The 14,127-nt window shown below is 43.9% G+C and overlaps 3 protein-coding genes and 1 pseudogene across 4 annotated transcripts; 2 read left to right on the forward strand and 2 right to left on the reverse strand.

Annotated features, from left to right (window-relative positions):
* Positions 1–380: 380 nt before the first annotated feature.
* Positions 381–1,637, reverse strand: LOC137915087 (UPF0488 protein C8orf33 homolog). The gene is made up of 4 exons (XM_068758573.1): positions 1,231–1,637; positions 1,054–1,144; positions 780–926; positions 381–672 (listed from the first exon to the last, which is right to left on the reverse strand). The coding sequence occupies exons 1-4, from the start codon at positions 1,390–1,392 to the stop codon at positions 479–481; spliced, it is 594 nt and encodes a 197-aa protein (XP_068614674.1). The 5' UTR covers positions 1,393–1,637; the 3' UTR covers positions 381–478.
* A 1,146-nt stretch (positions 1,638–2,783) lies between these two features.
* On the forward strand, positions 2,784–4,455 carry LOC137915076 (histone H3.3A). Its single transcript, XM_068758562.1, has 4 exons — positions 2,784–2,841; positions 3,555–3,697; positions 3,788–3,941; positions 4,018–4,455. The coding sequence occupies exons 2-4, from the start codon at positions 3,570–3,572 to the stop codon at positions 4,144–4,146; spliced, it is 411 nt and encodes a 136-aa protein (XP_068614663.1). The 5' UTR covers positions 2,784–2,841; positions 3,555–3,569; the 3' UTR covers positions 4,147–4,455.
* A 1,645-nt stretch (positions 4,456–6,100) lies between these two features.
* Positions 6,101–14,119, forward strand: LOC137915073 (uncharacterized protein C7orf50 homolog). Of its 2 annotated transcripts, none has more exons than XM_068758558.1 (7): positions 6,101–6,140; positions 6,386–6,531; positions 6,621–6,740; positions 6,880–6,987; positions 12,647–12,858; positions 13,113–13,194; positions 13,317–14,119. In XM_068758558.1, exons 2-7 carry the CDS (start codon positions 6,400–6,402, stop codon positions 13,494–13,496), a joined length of 834 nt encoding a protein of 277 aa, XP_068614659.1. In that variant the 5' UTR covers positions 6,101–6,140; positions 6,386–6,399; the 3' UTR covers positions 13,497–14,119. The 2 variants fall into 2 exon arrangements, with proteins under 2 accessions (XP_068614659.1, XP_068614660.1); XM_068758559.1 differs by having other exon boundaries at positions 6,624–6,740.
* Positions 7,085–8,310, reverse strand: LOC137915072 (G-protein coupled estrogen receptor 1-like; annotated as a pseudogene).
* Positions 14,120–14,127: the final 8 nt, after the last annotated feature.

Raw genomic sequence — 14,127 nt, forward strand, 5'->3', positions numbered from 1 at the left:
GTACCTTTGTACCTTTGTGTTGCGCAACCTTTCAAGGCAATCGCTGCAATCAAGCAAATTCACTAAGAAAGCTCACATTTAGAAAAAAACTTCAATTTGACACAAACCAAAAAAATAAAACTATTGCAAACCATTCATGCTGGGTGAAATAATGCAGTCTAAAATACATATTACTCATTAGGAAATGGCATGACATTAATTTGTGATACCTTAGCAGATTATCATTTAACTACATCTTTATAGTGCTAAATGCTTAATGTATAATTTACTTATACTTAAAATTACCATGCATATTTGGGTTTTTTTTGCAGTCACATTAAAGAAATACAATTTAAACAAAATAATATTTAGGCATATTTAATATGTAATATTGTCAGGAATTAAAGACTTGTGATAGTGTTTCTCTCCTAAACTCCAGTGCAGCACCTTGTTGCTTTTATTGCAGCAAACATCACATCACGTGTCTTCATTGTACAAATCAGAAAAAATTGAAAGAGAATTTCTCCTCGGACGGAGTAAAGACAAACGCTGGTGTCGAGTCTGCATCCTGGGCATCGGGCTTTTGCAGGTTCTTTTCTGTGTCGGACGTCTGGGCTTTTACGCCACCACTCCGATGGTAAAAACACTTCTTTGAAGACTCTGACACAACTTTAACTTGAGCTGATGCAGTTTCTGTTGGGAAGTGGGAAATTCTGGAAATTAACTGCATGTCAATAACACTTGAAACTTTTATTCACAACATTGATTGTTCAGCCAACCCCTTGCTACAAGCCACTCACCGCTCTGGATGAGTCTGTACTGCTTTCCCTTCTCCTCTTCCATCTTCCTCCTGTAGTCTCCAGTCATGGCTCTCATCACCTGCCTCTTCTTGACGTGAGGAGCCTTGGAGCTCCGTAGCGTCTTCAAGGCGCGAGACGCTTCCTCCTCTGTGGAGACAAAATATGAAATGTTGTTTACACAATGGTTCATATACGCAAGAGTAGTAAAAAATAAAAAAGATGAATACAATTCTATACGAGTGTAAACTGATTATTTAAAAAGTAAACACCATACTTTGTTTCTGTGTACCCTTCTTGGACTTCATTCCTAATTCCAGCTGCTCAATGCACCAGTCCAGTTGTCTGTTCAGCTGCTCCTCTGCACTCTATAAGACATTAATACATCAGTTAAAGAACTGGAATCCACCATATTTACATATTTAAATAAAGGAACATATGTAACAATGACCACCTCAGTGCCGTCGACTCCTGGAATCCCTCCAGTTGAACTTGGGTTCTGCGGTTGCTCAATGCAATCTGATGACTTTTTCTTTCCAGATTTCTTTTTCTTCCTTTCTTCTGGTGGTTGCCGTGGTTCCACTCCCTGTGACATGGAAGACTTTTCCTCTTGCATTCTTTGTTGGCTGCCTGGAAAGGTGTCTGGTGTCTTTGTGGTCGCCGTGTATTCTACAGGTGTAACAGGAGGAATCTGAAAGTTGAAGGCAAAAGCAGAACCCCCCTGTCCTGTAAATGATATCTGACTCCTCGTTGGTTCTGTCCCGTGTGACGATGGAGCCGATTCCTCGAGAGGCGCTTGAGCGTCGTCAATGGGGAAGTTAAATCTGAAAGAATTTCCACCGTGAGTCCAAATGGGGTTCTCAGTTCGGCTGTTGACAGAGCCAGAGCTGTTTGACTTGGGCTCAATATCTGGTGAGTAAACATACAATCATTAGGTTACTTACGCCGACATATTAAATCATTTTAACAGGTACAGATAAATATTAAACTTCATATTACTTCTAATAATTTGACAATAAATATCTAGCTAATCAGAATAAATGCCCATTGACGAGCATTTTAAGACAAACATCCCAGAACAACTTACAATACAAAGTTAAACCTTTTGTCCCCAAAAGGTGGCCTGTAGCAAACTACAATTCGCTCTAAGGCTCACAGGATAGTTTGAGTTTATGCAGCATAACACTTACAATTAAATAATATTATATTATATACCTATAAACTGCAGTCTTCTCTCGGTCATGCTGATTCTTGCCGTGATGCAGGTTTTCCAATGAGAGACGGCGGTAAAGCTGAACTGTAATTTATTAATTCAACGCTTAAGGGATTTACTGTACTCTTAGTCAGAATAGCAAATTTACAAATAAACATAACAAAGAAAAAAAAGCTAGATAAATTGCAGCGATGGCATTTTCGTGGTTCCCATTGTTGACAGCGTTGTACTGTCGAAAACATACCATGGGTGTCGCTTTAGAAACGGTTCCGTCTGATAATTGTTCCCCCCTTCAGTAGTTCCGCTTGCTGATGTTTGTTTGAAATACGGAGTAAATTGCATATTTAAATATTGTATATATTTATATATATTTTAAATCTATAAACTATGACCCATCCTGGTTTTTGTAATCCTGAAAGACTGACTTAGAAGACTATTTTTTACGATTTTAGGGCATTTCTTTTAATTGGAAACTGCTATATGGATTAAAAATCATTTTTTTAAAAATAGGAGGTGTTTGATATAGAGATGTGACTACTGAGATTGGTGAGCATCTTATGAAAAAAAAAATATATATGTTGTTGTAGAACTGAACTCATGAATGAATACAGAAATATGTCTATGTGTAAAAGAATACGTCTTCTCAAATCCCGAGGTGGTCGTCCTCTTTTCATTCACCAATCACGTTCCATCTTGACTTGACTTTTAACCAATCCCGTAGGCTGAGAGGCGGGACTTCCTGTGCCGCTCCTTTGAGCGAATAAATACCGCCTTCTCCTGACTCACCAACAGCAAAAGCGACGAACGACCCCGGAAAGAGGACGCGCACTCTATTTGTGGAGTAAACACAAGGTAACCCGGGGATTGTTCGTACTTTAATTGCGTTTTTCCGTATTAAAGTGTGAGTAAATAGTTTCCAGGTCTCCTACGTGTGGAAATATGGTTTGACGTCTGCTAGTTGACGTGTCGGATAATGACAACAAAACGGCGCGCGTCGTGGCTAGGCTAGTTTTGGCTACATTAATGGCTTCTTCGTACAAAATGCTTCCCTCCTTAAAACAGTTGCGCTACATTTAAACGTAAAATGATGTTTTTTACAATTACGTTCGTATACAACGGGCTTGGATGGAAAATATGTCGTAGCGTCGCTGTGAACCGCTCTGGAGGTTAGCTGGCGCCATTTTGCAGCAGTTGGTGCTAACTTTGAATTCGCTTGCTAACGGCGACGGAGCGTGTGTGTTCCCCGTAGTTTAATGGTGGCGGGGCTTCGGCTGGGCATGATGGAGTTGGATCTGCCTTCTGTCGTTTCGCGTTTCTCTGCTGTGCAGGATTCCACTCAGAAATAATGCGTGGGTTCTAAATGTGGCTTTCTTTGCGGTTGGTTAGCGGGAAATCTGTTTATAGCGCAATTATTTATTGATGACGCGAGTCGATCTTGAGTGTAACTCGGCCGTTTAACGTCTTGTACGGAGGCGGCAACGTTAACTGGGTAAATTTGAAGTACAATTGTGAGTACAGTACTTCGAACGCTACCGTTCATGTATTGATTTTGTTTTTGTGCGCAGACCTGCAGCTAAAGAATGGCTCGTACCAAGCAGACGGCTCGCAAATCCACCGGAGGAAAAGCGCCGCGGAAGCAGCTGGCCACAAAGGCGGCTCGGAAAAGTGCGCCATCAACCGGTGGAGTGAAGAAGCCCCACAGATACAGGTACAAACGTCCGGTGGTGACGATTTGACTGTTGCAGCAGTAAATTATTTTGTACGTGCATCATTTTTCACATCATTTATTTCGTTCTAGGCCTGGAACTGTCGCTTTGCGTGAAATCCGTCGCTACCAGAAGTCCACCGAGCTTCTCATCAGGAAGCTGCCTTTTCAGCGTCTCGTCAGGGAGATCGCCCAGGATTTCAAGACTGACCTGCGTTTCCAGAGTGCAGCTATTGGAGCTCTGCAGGTACACCACTTGATCGCTGTTTTTAATCCAAGTTTCCAGAAGCTGATTCGTAACGTGTGCTCTGCTCCCCGTTTAGGAAGCCAGTGAGGCATACTTGGTTGGACTGTTTGAGGACACCAACCTGTGCGCTATTCATGCGAAAAGGGTCACCATCATGCCCAAGGACATTCAACTGGCCAGGCGAATCAGAGGGGAGCGCGCATAAGTCACGGCTTTTATCTTTTTAGGGGGTGGGAGGGACTGTGGGGGATTGTGTTTTGTAAATCTTGAACTATTACCAGCATGCGTGATAAGTTGTCAATTGTAGTTGGGGGGGGGGGGGGGGAGAATCTTTTTCTAATTGCCATTACCATTCTTCACAACTGATTCACTTTAGTATAGCTCTTCATATTTGGAAATGCTGAATATCGAAATATTCCACTGCCGTCTCAGGTTTGCGACTCTTAGCATCTGTACTTCCATCCTGTGTGTGTGCATGTCGCAGGATTTGTCATGCTGTAAATAAACTTTCCGCTACCTCAAATGTTTCCTCCTTTCCTCTCCGTCTACTTGAAGGAGTAAATATAACGAAAGCAAGGTGGGTGAACGAAGGAAAGTCGAGGGTTGTTACTCTCGCACAGCAAATCTTATGAAGTCTATGCCATTAAGCCCTGCGGTGTCATTAAAATTACATTCGAATAAAAGCTTTTTAATTCTGATCAGGCAATAAATGGTCTTCAAACGCTGCTGCCCCCTTCGCACGTACAAAATGCGCTGGACGGTTTGCTTCATTAGGACAGTCCCGTTCTGCACAGCTAATGATGAATACTTCCACAAATTGGAGTCCCACATCCATTAACTTGATTTATTTGGGCCTTGCTCTTCATCTGGAGACAATCCTGGGAGATGGCTTCTTAGGGGCTCTTCCAGTTGTACATCAAGTTCAGTCTCCTGTCGTAACATGCACCACAGGACGAAGCAGCTGCCGAACAGGCTGATGACGAGGACCTTCCACCAGGGCCGCTTTTGCTCGATCTCTAAAGATCGCTGAACTTTCCAGGTTCTATGGCTGGCTTTGCTGGTAGAGAACTTGATGGGTGTACGTTTCGCTTCTTCGCCTGCATCTGACATCTTGGCTAACTCCGGAGGGCTCAGGGCGAAGGACCGCATAGTGAACGGTCTGTTGATAAAGATATCAGTTAAACATCTGCTTTACCAGATCACAAGAAGCCTCCTGGATGACCAGTGAAACATCTTCAAAACATAAACACAGAAGTTCAGCTGCTTCAGATTTAGCCTTCAGTGAGAAATATGTTTTGTGTATTGGGGATATTATACACAGAAAACCTCATTCTTTAAAATTATGTATGTAAGCTAATTTATAGAAATTAATTGAAACTTGGACTTCTAAATATGTATGTTTTATGTATTGGTTTATTTAAATGCGTTACAGTTAAAACAGGCTTTTTTAATCTGGCGTTTCCAGACAAATGTTCCAAAGTCACCCTTAAAAAGCGATATAATAATTACAATAAAATAAAGGACATATTAGAGTTACAACATGAAAACATTGCATGCAACGAAGAGACTATTAAAAGCGGGACATTATACGCTTTCTATAAGATTGATCATTAATAAATAAGATGCTCACCTCACTGTCGAAATTGCGTCATGAATTAATAGTCCCCGACAGAAAACATTACGTAGCGGACCGACTGCAGCTCGTCTGAGTGTTACAGACATATCGGACGACTGATCATCCTAGAAAAACACGACGAAAGGTCAAGAAACCGAAGGCTTTCTTATCAACCGGGGTCATGTAACAATGTAACACATTGTTGTACAACCTTGAAGTTCTTCCGGTGTCACCGTAGAACGTTGAATTGTTCCACCACCAGAGGACACTCTGATACCACGCCATAGATATTGCAACATTAACTCTATTAAGCAAAAATATACAAATATAATATCAGTATTATTTTGTAAAAAGTATTTGGTGCCATTCATTACAAACAGCATGTTATTTTTTACCCTATATATCAATCTCCTTCATCAAATACGCTTTAACCTACATCGTGATATAAGTGTCCGACGGCCCTTGAAGCAGTCGCAGCCGTCCACCAATCACATCTCTTCTAAACTACATCACTTCCTGGTTGGGTTTCCATGCTTGATTGCAGCTCATGGCACAGTGCTTCAGAATTTTCCCTAATAGTTCAAGTAAGTAGACATAAATATATGTTTTGCAGTGTAATACAACAATACGGAAACACTCCGAATATCCAAGCATCTGTCTATTTAGTACAGCATATGTTTTGTGTCTGTGTATCTGCGGAAGAAATGCCCAATAGATAGAAGTAGTACTCAAAAAGTACATTCGCAAAGACTCTTTGCTCAAGTTGACATTTTTCTTTCTGATTGGTTGTGTTTTTGTTAAATAACATGCATGTGATTTTTGTTTGTAGGACTGAATTAACTCATGGCCAAAGACAAGTCTTTGAAACCGGACACAATTCTGTCTAAAAGGAAAAAGTTGAGCACAATTTCCAATGAGGTCAATGTGGAAGATGTGATGGAAACTAAAGTGAAAAAGAAAAAGAGGGAAGTTGAGGTAAGTCGTGGCCAATTCCAGTTCTAGATGCCATAAAAATGTTATCAAATACAAATAGAATACTAGTAATACATGTTTATTAAATCCAGGAGATCCCAGTGGAAGTTCCTCACATGACGGTGACAACAGCTGATAAAAAACAGAGAAAGGAGAAGAAACGTAAAAAGAAACAAAAGGCAGAACAAAAACAGATGGAACAGCAAATGGAGGTAAGAAAGTTTTAAATAACGTATTCAATAAAAGTGTCCCCAAAACATATGGAATCCTTGCTTATCCATTGTCTATTATTAATTACAATGTTTACACTCATAGTACAGAGATGTTGTAATACATGTTTATTAAATACAGGAGATCCCAGCGGAAGTTCCTCTTATAACAGTGAAAAAAGCTGATAAAAAACAGAGAAAGGAGAAGAAACATAAAAAGAAACAAAAACAGATGGAACAGCAAATGGAGGTAAGAAAGTTTTAAATAACTTATTCAATGAAAGTGTCCCCAAAACATATGGAATCCTTGCTTATCCATTGTCCATTATTAATTACAATGTTTACACTCATAGTACAGAGATGTTGTAATCTGTTGTAAGACCTCTTGTATGCTGTTGATATTAACTTGTGGGGAGCGTAGCGAGTTGTGGATGGGATGTCAGAGCTCATAAATGGGGACTGCCTTAGTCTGTTGCATGTTGCATGTCATGCACGTGTTTGCAGATGGTACAAAGACAGATTTTCTGGAGGCCGGCCTGTGCAGCAAAGCCCGTTTGCGTTTCTGATGGAGAAAAAGCCTCAGCTTATCCTGAAAGGTCTCACCGAGGAAGCTATAGATCAGCGGATTGAGGCAGCTGTTAGAAAAGGCGGCTAGCCTGACGGCGTGGCCCGTCAGGGGGTAGTCGTGCCACAGCGTGCCGCCATCTGTGTCGCCTCTTATTAGATGTATACTTATGAACACGTTCTCTGGGAGCCAGCAGAGGAAGAAGACTAGCACAGCCGCCGCGATCATCCGCAGTGCTTTCTGTCTGTGAGGCCTCCGCTTCGGGTCGCCTCCGTCCCTCTGGCTCCGCCGGAGCACCCGTCCTATTCGCCAGTAGCACAGGCCCAAGATGCAGAAAGGCAGCAAGAACCCCAGCATCACCTCCAGCCACTGGATCTGGGTCACGTTGGCAAAGCAGAAGTGGAGTTCCCCGGCGTGCTGCCCCTGAGCTATTGCAAAAGGAAGCACCGTGAACAGGGACGAGGAGATCCAGATGAGGCAGCAGCTGAGGCGTGCGCGAGGCATGCTGCGACCCATGAAGCCGGTCAGGGCGACAAACCGGTCAAAGCTCATCCAGGTGAGGAAGAAGACGCTGCTGTACATGTTCGCTTGCTGGAACAGGTTCATGAAGGTGCAGAGGCCGGCCAAATCGTAGTATCCCTGCTTCAGGTTGAACACCTCGATCACCGAGTCGGCCACAAGGGTGAGGTCAGCGATGGCCAGGTTCACGAAGTAGAGGTCGGGGGCCGACATGCGGCCCCTGTGGCCCAGGTTGACCACTAAGATGAGGATGTTCCCGACGAAGCCAACCGGGAACAGGAATATCGTGTAGAGGCTGGAGAGGAGCAGGCTAATGACATAATGCCGATTCCTCTCCGAGTCCGTCTGCAGGAAATCTGAGACGACTGCAAACTCCGTGTTGTTCAGCTGGAGCGTCAAGTTATACTCAGAGATGACTCTGTAGCCCATGTACATTGTCATGTCCGGTCCACTTTTGCGTTGCCCTTGCATTAAGTTGCCATCGTTCATGCTGCATGGAGCCCCCGAGGGGTCTGCGCTTCCATGTGTTTCCTCTTGTTTTCCGGGGTGTCCTATATTTCATTTGATGGCCAGTCTGCTCAAGAGAGAAAGGAATGCAAGTCAGGCCGTAAACTTGTTTTCAAACCTCTTGAGACTTGGTGTGACTGAATACTCAATGAGGGTAAATTCTGTCTACATTATCAGTGGATGAGATTAGATTTGCATTTTCTGCAGATTTGAAGGCGATGGCGGTGAAGTGCACCTTTTTGCGGATGCATAATTGTCACAATGGGGCCAACCAGATAAAGGAAAGCTTTCAGGGCATCAGGATAAACGGCGATGTAGCCATTTCAAATCCGATAGGGGACCTTTGTTTAATCCTTTTCTCATTTTCTCTCTCACTTTTTCCTCTTGACACGTCTCAACTGTCGACTAAGCAAGGCATAACAGTGCAAAATGCAAAAACAAAGTAGCTACCGTTATGCTGTAGTTGCTTTGGAACGAGCGTGACTGAAATTATTGGTAAAATTAACACCACCATCTTTCATTTTAGACCCTAAAAGTCATGAAGTTTGACATAAATACATTTCTGACTTTCCAACCTTGATAAATGCAGCTTGCACTTACCTTAAACTCTCGTTTAACAGCATTGCCATCCTTCTAATCCTCCCTGCTCTGTCTTTGGTGACTGTGAAATCAGGTGTCGGTAAATCTCCGGCAGTGTTGTGGTGCCACCCACCACTTAACGGCGAGAAGCGCACGCACAATGCAGGCACGGACGCACAACAAACACAAACTAATAATATATGTATATATATTATCCAAACTGTTGTGCAACTTTAATCATAGCGCGAGTGAAATAGCAACACAGGAAGCAGTCGCATTGAACATCCCTGCATTCTGGCGTAGAATTATGTCATTGTGTGGATAATTCTACTTAATTTGGACATGCATTCTACCCAGTCACTGAAATGTGAACACGATTACGATTGTAGAATGTTCAAATATATAAATATGGGAGTCAGGGTGCAGAGACAGGCTGCCAGTGTGTTTACACAAAACAAGATGAAGGGCAGGCAGGGATAATTCTGTTTTCAGCCTCTTTGCACTTCTTTTTTTTCTTTTCTTGTAAGAACACTCGGCCATTGGTTGAGAGAGAACGCCAACTTCTCTTGCTCAGCAGTCCCAGATGTCCAACCGTCATATTTGGGGCTTCACGGTGCTCCAGACAGCTTCATTGGGGGGTACAGGATTCGGGCCAGTTCAGTGCCTGAACTCTTTGACCCTGAAGCCACGCTGTCGTACCGCAACAGAAAGCGGCGTCTTTGACTCACTGGAATAAACGCGGACTTCTCTGAAATGACGTCGCCCGGTTGGCAGCGTTTGTTGTTCCGTCACCTTTATGTACCCGTCAGCATTAATGCCACCGGCTCCATGCGATCACGGAGGCTGGCTTCTGAACTTTGTGCTGCTAACATTTTGGATTCTGTAGCACAGACAGCATGTCGCCCGTGACTTGGTAAAAACTGTTAAGAGATTCGCTTCTTTCTTCAATTCTTTTTGGAGGAATTTAAAATCACCTGTTTGCAGCTAACCTCTATTTTTTTACCTGTGGAATGATCCAATCAGGTGTTTGGAACATTTCACAAATGGCTTGCATTTTGATGCCCCTCCCCAAAAAATTTACAAACATGCTGTGACATAAAATTATATATTACGGGAAAAAACACAATGGAGTTTCCTAACTTTAGCTACATTGTCTTTGTACTGCTTTCACTTGAATGGCATTTAAAGGTGTAGTATTACAGCTGAATGATTTTTAAACGGTGTGAATGAGGTTTGGCTTTTCACACCATGCCAGTATCTTATGTAACCTGGCCCCCGTCTTAATTTTCCGCCTGGCCCCTGGTTTTGTGCCACTGATGCATGTGATCCATGCAGTTCTGTGGTTCCATGTACTGGTGTCCAACAGCTTCCTGGAAGGAGCTGGAGAGCACACATGTTAACTCTTTTATTGGTTGCCTTGGTTCTTTTATACTGACTGAAGGAATAGGCCGAATTTGGAATCTTGACTTTCTTCCTTGACCAATATTTTCCTACGGGACATTCTGGAAGATGAAGCCTTTTTTCCACACACTTTGCTTCGATGAACTGTTGGGCAAATTAGATTAACGGAAAGAGTCACCTTCCAAACAGATGTGTTCAAGAGCTGGTTCAAAACGTACAAAATAGCCTTATTCATATTTATTTATAACAAATATATAAACATATTAACAGTGCGTGTAGGAACATTAACACGGCAAAATACTTTCTTGTAAGATAAAAATAGACAGACTTTCAGTCTATAGAGATAGTAAAAATAAGAATGCACATATGTAGAAACACATTCTGTCACTTGAGAGTAAAATGGACAGCAAAAGCATTTAAAATGTTGCCGTAGAAAAGAATAAATCAGATATCCAAGGTCACTGAAGGCATCAGGCGAGTTCTATCATATTCTCTATGACTCTATGTCCTGCAGGGTGTCTGCGATTTCCATGTGGGGCGCTATAATGTTTCTATTGGGCTTCACGTGGCCCGTTCTTCGACAGCAGTCCCTCAGCTGCCTAAACACTCTGTAGAGGCTGTCGCGACTCGGTACATGCAGGAACAGCACGAGCAGCAGGCTAAAGCTGCTCCCTGAGAACAGCACGAACTCGGCCACGCTCAGAAACGCTCGCTCGCGATGGCTCAGCCCCTGCTTCTCGAGAGTTGCTCCTCTCACCAGTGTCACGCTGTAGAAGAGATGGCAGAAAAACAGGACCACTGTAACGGTGAGAAACGTGGGTCCTTCCACGAAGCCAGAGAGGAAACGGCCCTTGGATTTCCACTGCCGGACACAGCCACCTATCAGGAGTCCCAGTTGAAGGATGTATGGGATTAGAAAAGCCAGGCACAACCTAGCAGCTGCATACAAAACACCAGCACTAACTAGATCCATAAAACAAACGGCTTCTTCCTGCAGACCGTTACGGGGTCCACGAAGCCCAGCCAGCAGCAGAGAAATCAGGACAGAAACCAGGATCACCAGGGCCCCACAGATCCGAGGCTTCCTCAGGAGGGCGTGGGACGGGGGCTCCAGAGTTAGGACGTATGCTATAAGCACTAAGATCAGCAGGCCGCTCAGCGAGGCCGTGTTAATGGCGAAGGAGAGAGCCGCACAGCCCAAACCGGTGGTCTTCAGGTAGTTGGGCCTGTGCGCTACAGCATGGAGGGAGAGGAGCAGCAGCAGCAGCTGAACGCCACAAAAGGCCCAGAGCAGGCAGTCGAGCCGGGCGAGCCGTCTTTGGGTTCGGTAGTTGCGGTAGAAGCTGTAGAGCAGGAAGCAGCCTGCGACAAAGCCCAGCCCAGCCCAGAAGCTGTAGACGTAGTTCGCGCTGGAGGTGATGTCATTGGCAGCAATTATGTCCAACCCGTACGGAGACGAAGCGGAGCTCTCCATAATGGTGGAGTTGTCAAAGAACGGAGTTGCGGTGCTCCTCTCAGTGGGTGAGGTCAAGCTTTTATTAGACTGGAAAAGAAAAGAGACAACAGCCAGGGATGAGATCACGTCCTCACACACATTTCCTTCCTCAGATTTGAGCTACAAATCTAACCTAACTGGGCGGTAACATAACTCTTAAAAAAAACATAAATGAATACTTTCTGCAATCAAATATCCTTGTTGAGCGATAGTAACACCTACCATGTTTTTGCTTTCATCACCTCCTCGTCTTCTCTTGCTATCCCTCGACCGATGCTGCAGATTGACGCTCACTGTCTGGACATGATGGCTCACAATGAAGGGCTTCTGTATTTCTCCCACTCACAGCATACTTGCAGAATGAGTTTGTGGCCGTGTGATCAGAATCTTTTCCTCCCCCTCCCATCCCCTCCTTCCTCCTTTTTTTTTTTTTTTTTTTTTTTTTTACATCGTGCAGACTGAGGTCCATTAAATCAGGGAGCATACAGAGTCCCTTGTTTAACTTGTTTAACCCCAGGGAGTTACACGCAGTCATTAACTTGGGCTGAGTTTGGAGAGTTTTAGTTAACGTGTGCTGGGATTCTGCATCGGAGCTGAAGGGATGTTGCAAAATTCACAACAGCGTAAATGCGCATGACGCTAACCGCATAAGTTTGTAGGTTCAGCAGATTTTCCTCACGGCTGCGCTGTAACAGGAAGTGCTGCAGAACAACATCACATTTATCTTTTTAGATGGTAAATGTCAAATTAATGAGGCACAAGGAGGGATGTTTGATCACGGTTTCACCCAAGAAAGATCCTTTTTAAATCTACGGGGTCTTTGTTTTACGTGTGCCTGCACAGATTTCCGATTCGCTGCATCGCCCGGAGAAGGAGCTTGTGCCGGAGGGAGAAGGGGACTTGAGCCCAGAGGAGAGGCGGAGTCTGGAGAGGAAGATGAAGAAGATCTTGAAAAAAGAAGCGAAGAAGAGGGCTAAAGCGGAGGGAAAGTCGCCGGAGAAAACGGAAGCATCTGCCCCAACTGCTCCTCGGCAGGCCTTGGTTTACCTCGCCTGGTAAGAGCTGCTCTATGAAATGTTTCACTGCCTCATCTTCTATGCTCGGAAGGACAAAATATATGGAAACTAAAAAAAGCAATCCAGTCGAATGTGTGCAACTAATGGTCTCATCAAGAAGAAATACTTTCAGAATTTTACAAACAACAGACATCTACGCAGTATCTGCTTTCACAGTAGTCCACTGGTGAAATGTTGCAGCCGCCCCCCCACCCCACCCCCACCCACAAGCCCACTGCTGTTTTCATTCACAGCTGGGCTGAAAACCGCACAGAGTGGAAATTCCAGAAGACGAGGCAGACGTGGTTGCTGCAGCACATGTTTGACTCAGACAAGGTAAAGTTACCCTGTGTGATGATGGAAGTGTGTGTTTAAAAAGTTTTGTGCAAGACTTGGATTATTGGTCAGAGATAATTATTCATGCGAAATAACTAGATTCAATGCGTTATCGTGTTCAGATTCCAGAGGACAAGTTTTCAGTGCTGCTGCAGTACCTGGAGGGGCTTCGTGGAGGAGCCATAAACACCACGGTGCAGAAGGCCTTAGCCCTGGTAGAGGAGTCGGGACGGGCTCCAGAGGACGCCGCTGTCCAGCAGAGGTCGCACAGAGCCAGGGAAGTCATTCAGCTGCTTTCCTGAATGCACCTCCATCACAGAAGGACCCCCCCCCCACCAAAAACTGGAACGCGTTTGATGACCCAGAGTACTGCTCCCGTAGCAAGCAGTGATCAAAACATTTAACAAGAACTTGTGGAAAACAGGCTTAATTAAATCAGCAGTGCTATGGGCTCTCGTTTTTTTTTAGTTTATTCAGGTCGCCATTTACTTTTTCTTTCTCAGGTAATGAAATTGTTATCAAGCAGTAATCAGTCACCAAAATCTAAAATATGAAACTATTATTTGTGACATGTTACAGCGCTGCCAAGGAAACGGTAACCGATTTGATGTTCTCCAAACACTAAATTATGAGGACGGTCTGCTCCTACTATCACGATATCGACTGTTGAGAAACCAGATGGAGAAACGGGCTTCAGGAATGTTTGAGTTGAGACATGTTTGGACCTGTCAAAGCCCAATAATGTCAAGTCATTGAGTTACTTTCCTCATCAGCTCAACGGTTCAGAGTAATAAAAGCATTTTGATCTAGTAAATAATCTGTATTTACAATGCCAAAAGCAGGTATACCGCAGCTATATAGTTAAGTAGCTGCAGGACCAGAGATTATGTAAACCCCCTGGACTACAAGAATAAATGTTGACTATTCAGACAA

The sequence above is a fragment of the Brachionichthys hirsutus genome, unplaced genomic scaffold (genome assembly GCF_040956055.1).
Source record: "Brachionichthys hirsutus isolate HB-005 unplaced genomic scaffold, CSIRO-AGI_Bhir_v1 contig_867, whole genome shotgun sequence".
In the NCBI taxonomy this organism is placed as follows: domain Eukaryota; kingdom Metazoa; phylum Chordata; class Actinopteri; order Lophiiformes; family Brachionichthyidae; genus Brachionichthys; species Brachionichthys hirsutus.